Genomic DNA, 4,994 nt, shown 5'->3' with positions numbered 1-4,994 from the left:
TGACCCCTGACCCTCCAGGCAAGTCCGAATGACGTCATGGCACCAAGATGGCGGCGGCCCTAAGGAGGAGGAAGTCAGTCGCTCGCTAGTCGGGCGGAATTGTTTCGTGCAAACGCGACGAACCGGGCCAATTGAGCGGGGATTTCTGTAACAGCGCGAGTAAGTTGTTCCAGGGCCGAGACCGGGCGATCGGCGCTATGGCTGCGGCGGTGGTTCCCGTAGCGAGCTCCTCGCGCACGCAGCCCGACGTGTTGTTGAGCGGCGCCGCGCTGAGCGGCCGCTTCCATCGGCTCTTCGCCAGCCCCGCTATACAGGAGTCTGTACCCGCAAGGTCAGCCAATCATCATCTGTGTTCTCCCCGTACTCTAACTTCTTCTCCCTTCACCTTTCACACGGTCTGCACGCCTCTAGATGTTGTAATGAACGGTGTGAACTTGTGTAACAAAAGCTCTGTTGTTGTTTTGGAAAGTGATGATGGTGTGAAGATCAGAAAACAATCCCTTCCAGTTCCACTCCACGCCCCTTTTCCTCCTAACCTCATTCTGTTTTTCCAGAGCCAGCCCAACCAAGAAGAAAACAAGGAGGAAAGCAAAGCCCAAGACTAAGGAGAAGACAAAGGTAAATGTCATGCCTCGTATTCCGGCTGGTGCAGGTATTTGTTTTAGGGCCGTGCCGGGCTGGTTTCGTTTTGTGAACAATGAAGAACCGGTGGACGAATTGAAGCTCGCGTATCGCACGTCAGGTCGTGGGTAGGGATGGGAACTCAGTTTAGTCTTCCTCTACCTCTACATCTAGAAGTCCTGCTCTTTCCTTGTGTTCCATATAGATGTTTCCGGTTTTTTCACCATCAAGGAAAGAAGGACTATCATTTTGTGTAGATGATTTGGAAATTGCAAATGTGAAGGTGAAACTGGCCCGATGGAGAAGCTAAATTGCCCCATGGCCCAATGGTTCTGTGTCGCTGTATCTATCTGTCATACTCACACTCTGCGTCCATGGATGATCAATCAATTATTCCCAAATTTCTATGAAAATTAGTTTTTTTTTTCCATCAGTGTACACATTTTTTTATCTCGGCACCCAGGCGTTGGCTGTGGGTGATACTGATGGAGCGACAAAATTGCAGCATCACATTGATGAGGAGGATGGCAATGGAAGTCTGGTCCATGGCCATTTTGTGCCTGACTTATTTGCTTTGCCATGTGCAATCAGACCAAACATGGTGCTATCAGTAATGGCCCTAATAAAATTGATCTTGTCCTCCCAAGCATCACAGAGGTATCACTTTGCATGGATGGATACTGATGGAATAGGGAGGGGCACTAAGTACTCTCTGATGTATAGGAATGGTATCAAGGTAATGCCTTGAGTTTTTCATTCTTTTCACCTCCAACAAGATGACGCAGAGATCATTACTGAAGCCTCTATCGAGAATGCCAGCGAGAGTTTTGTCGGAAATTTTATCGGGTCCCTCCGCTGCGTGGCCGTCATGTCGTGTCGTCAGGCAAACGCTACCCATTTTGTCGTACGGCGTTTGATTTAATGGGCCTGAGGCCGGGGACAGTGACGAATATCTCTTAATCAAAGTCTGTCAGTTCATTTCTCGGGGTTGACCCCCAGGCGAGAGCGATGGCCGCCAATCCGCATGGAACAAAAAGATGGTAATTTGCTTCGTTAGCTGACTTCCTGGTTCCGCGCGTAAAACACCGGAGGCTGGCGCCACCGGTCAGCGGACGGTGCGGCACTGATGGTCCGTAATAACTGCTAGGTTATAGCTAATCTCTTTATGAATGATTAATGCAGCCCAAAATAAAGCGCACAGGATGTCCCTGAGGATATCGACCCTCAGGGCTGATTCTGGAATCCCGGAGAATAACGATGCATAGCGTATGATACATAGCGTACACTCGCAGATAAAGCCCCACTCTGTTTGTACCATCTTACTCATCCTTTCCGGACTACACTTTGATTTTGTCTGTACCAATGATATACATATATATTAGGCCGCTCTCTTTTCTTTCACATAGGTATGTTCAATATTGTATTAGTTTTCACCTTGACAGGCTATATAATGTACTCAGAACAAAGGTTCCCCGTTTTTGCACATAAGTAATGACAGTACGGACCATTTCCCCTCGCCATTGTACATGTAGTTTTCTTTTAGGCATGAGACTGCATTCTTTTGTGTTAGGCACCTGTGACGTTGACTCTTTGTTATGCACCTGTCAATGGCATCCCTAGGGGTTGGACTAGGGCCCTGCATTTAAATTGGATTTGGTAATTTGAATGTTAGATTTTGAAATCAGACAAAATCAAACATTTGAAAAAAGAGAAACTGCTGCAGTTTTTAAACGCTGTAAAATACATGATTGAAATGATTGCTTACTGTGGCAGCCACTCCCCAGGGTTCGTATCGACCAATCCAGCTCTCAACTCCAATGTTTTAGCACTAATGCATTAAGACTATCTCTTTGCCCTAGGTCATCATACTGCATATTGTCAGTCTCAATTATGCATGGCAACATCATTTTAATAATTTGAAAGGGAAAAGGAACCCCATCAGTAGAAACAATATCAAAACTGAATTTTTTTTTGTTTCTTAATTGACATTCTGCACAACATTTGTCACCGGAAATGTGCAAGGCAGACTTCTTTCCCGGTAGAAATATTAAATTTGTTTTAATTAATGCAATGCAATTAGAGAACAGGAAGAGGTCTGTACTTGAAATGCTGCTGCATCCATCATCGTTACAGGAGTTTTCTTATCAGGCCTGTTATTAATAAGAGGAATTTATAATGATTTGTAATACAAATGTATGATGGTTAGCAATGGTACTTAATTTGGAGCAGACATTATTCTCTCAGCCTGTGCCTGGTGATCAAAGGGAATGTGATGAAATGTAATTAAAGTCAACCTTAAAGTGCAAAAGCTTGGCTTCTCTAACAGTGTGTTTAATGTTGTCTCCCTCTGCACCCAAAAAAGAAGTCAAACCCAACCTGTTAGAACACTAGTAATTGAGTAGAATATTGTTTATAACTGTTCATTGTCACTGTTATATGTCCTTTGTTTATACCTTACCTTACCTTATGTTTATACCATGTACTTGCAATTAGCCCTCAGGCATGAACTTGCAAATAAACTTCTTATAATTATATTTCAGCCATACATAGTATGGTGAAATATATTGTATTCGTAATGTTTCTTTCTTTCTTTCTTTCTTTCTTTCTCCTGTCAAATCTTCAAAGTGATTCATCTCCGCCGTTCCTGGACCGAATGACCTGAAATTTGGCACAGGGGTAGAATGGGCCAATACCTTGATGCTTTTTTCTCAATTTTTTCATATCTGCCTCTAAAATGATTTTATTGAGATTTTTTGGTCAATTTTAGACCAAAACTGTATATTTTGGCCCCTGTACCCTGGTATTACAACCAAATGAGCTGAAATTTGACAGAGATGTGCCTTGATAATGCCCCCATATAAATTCGATAAAACTTTTGGTGTACAGTACAACAAAATGCTTATTTTTGCGATTTTTTGACCAATTTTTGACCAAAAAAGGACACTTTTGGCCCCTGTACCCTGGTATTACAACCAAATGAGCTGAAATTTGACAGAGATGTGCCTTGATAATGCCCCCATATAATTTCAATAGCACTTTTGGCGTACAGTACAACAAAATGCTTATTTTTGCGATTTTTTGACCAATTTTTGACCAAAAAAGGACACTTTTGGCTCCTGTACCTTGGTATTGCAACCGAATGAGCTGAAATTTGGTATAGATAGGCATTAGATACTTGGTAACAAGATTCAAGTAAAACTTTTGACATAAACAACTTTAAAATGATTAATTTTGGCACTTTTCTGAGGGGAAATTTGTTTTCTTTTGGCCTCCTGACGTGACCCCGCACAGAGCCACACCTGTGCGCGTCAGCCGGAGAGTTAATTGAATCAAAGACCTAGCCAATCAGCGAAGAGGAGGCCAAAGGCTAATTAATATTCATAAGCGGGGCTTCATGATCCCGTATATAGCAGTGTTCCCGCCAGGGGGAGCGAAGCCCGCCTAAGGCTCTCGCATTTTAGACTATTCAGAAGGCTTTATATTGTATCAGTTCTTAGGGGCATATCTATGATAATCGCAGCAGTCACTTAACTTCTCTTCAGGAGTTTAGCGTAACACCATTTCAGGTCAAACCGTCAAAGGCAACTAAAAACAAACTTTAACGTTACTGAGTTCAACAGTACTTATAACTTGTAATCCGAAGTTGAAACGCTAGCGATGGTATTTTCGCTGCGCTGTTAGCTCCGTGCGACTGTTGTTGACGGTCTTATAACGGTATATTTTGCACCCCTGTACCCTGGTATGAGTAACATTTGGTATAGATAGGCATAAGATAGTTGGCAAAATGATCCAAGTAAAATTTTTGGCATAAAGTACTGTAAAAGGCTTAATTACAGCACTTTTTTTTTAGGGGAAATTGGTTTTCTTTCGTTCTCCATGCCATGACCTTTCGGACGTTCACCCCACAGAGCCGACATCTGCACCTGCGTCTAGCCGGCAGAAAGAGTTAATTCAATTAATGGTTCAGCCAATCAGTGAAGAGGAAAGCGAAGGCTAATTAATATTCATAAGCGGGACCACACAATACGTTAACTTGAAGACTCAGGCCGTACAGACTTCTCGCCAGGATTTTTTCAAAGCGTCGGACAGGGGTCCGGGGGCCGCCGAATGTCCCTGGCGGGGTCCAGGGGCAGGGCCACTGTGGGGGGGACCCAGGTGGGCGAAGCCCCCCCGGAAGCTCTTGCATTTTAGACTATTGAGAAGGCTTCTTTTATCAGTTTTTTTAGGGCCATATCTACTATAATCGTAGCAGTCACTTCTCTTCAGCAGTTTGACTTTAAAATATTTCGGGTCAAAGCTTCAAAGACAACTAAAACCTCATAAACTTCAACAAACTTTACTTAGCTCAACAGTATACAAAAATATTGTACGGT

General features: G+C 43.2%; 1 protein-coding gene across 4 annotated transcripts in view; it reads left to right on the top strand.

Moving 5' to 3' along the window:
* LOC118420307 (E3 ubiquitin-protein ligase MYCBP2-like) overlaps window positions 1-4,994 on the top strand; it is a 207,528-nt gene continuing 202,534 nt past the window's right edge. For 3 of the 4 annotated variants that reach the window (XM_035827054.1, XM_035827053.1, XM_035827052.1), the window contains exons 1-2: window positions 2-331; window positions 555-618. In XM_035827054.1, the coding sequence (XP_035682947.1) occupies window positions 198-331; window positions 555-618 (198 nt within the window). In that variant the 5' untranslated portion in view covers window positions 2-197. Of the gene's footprint in view, window positions 332-554; window positions 619-4,994 lie in introns of all 4 variants that reach the window. The other variant, XM_035827051.1, reaches the window with a different exon arrangement.

Source organism: Branchiostoma floridae, chromosome 7 (assembly GCF_000003815.2).
Source record: "Branchiostoma floridae strain S238N-H82 chromosome 7, Bfl_VNyyK, whole genome shotgun sequence".
Taxonomy (NCBI): domain Eukaryota; kingdom Metazoa; phylum Chordata; class Leptocardii; order Amphioxiformes; family Branchiostomatidae; genus Branchiostoma; species Branchiostoma floridae.
This window is presented reverse-complemented; position numbering and strand designations above follow the sequence as displayed.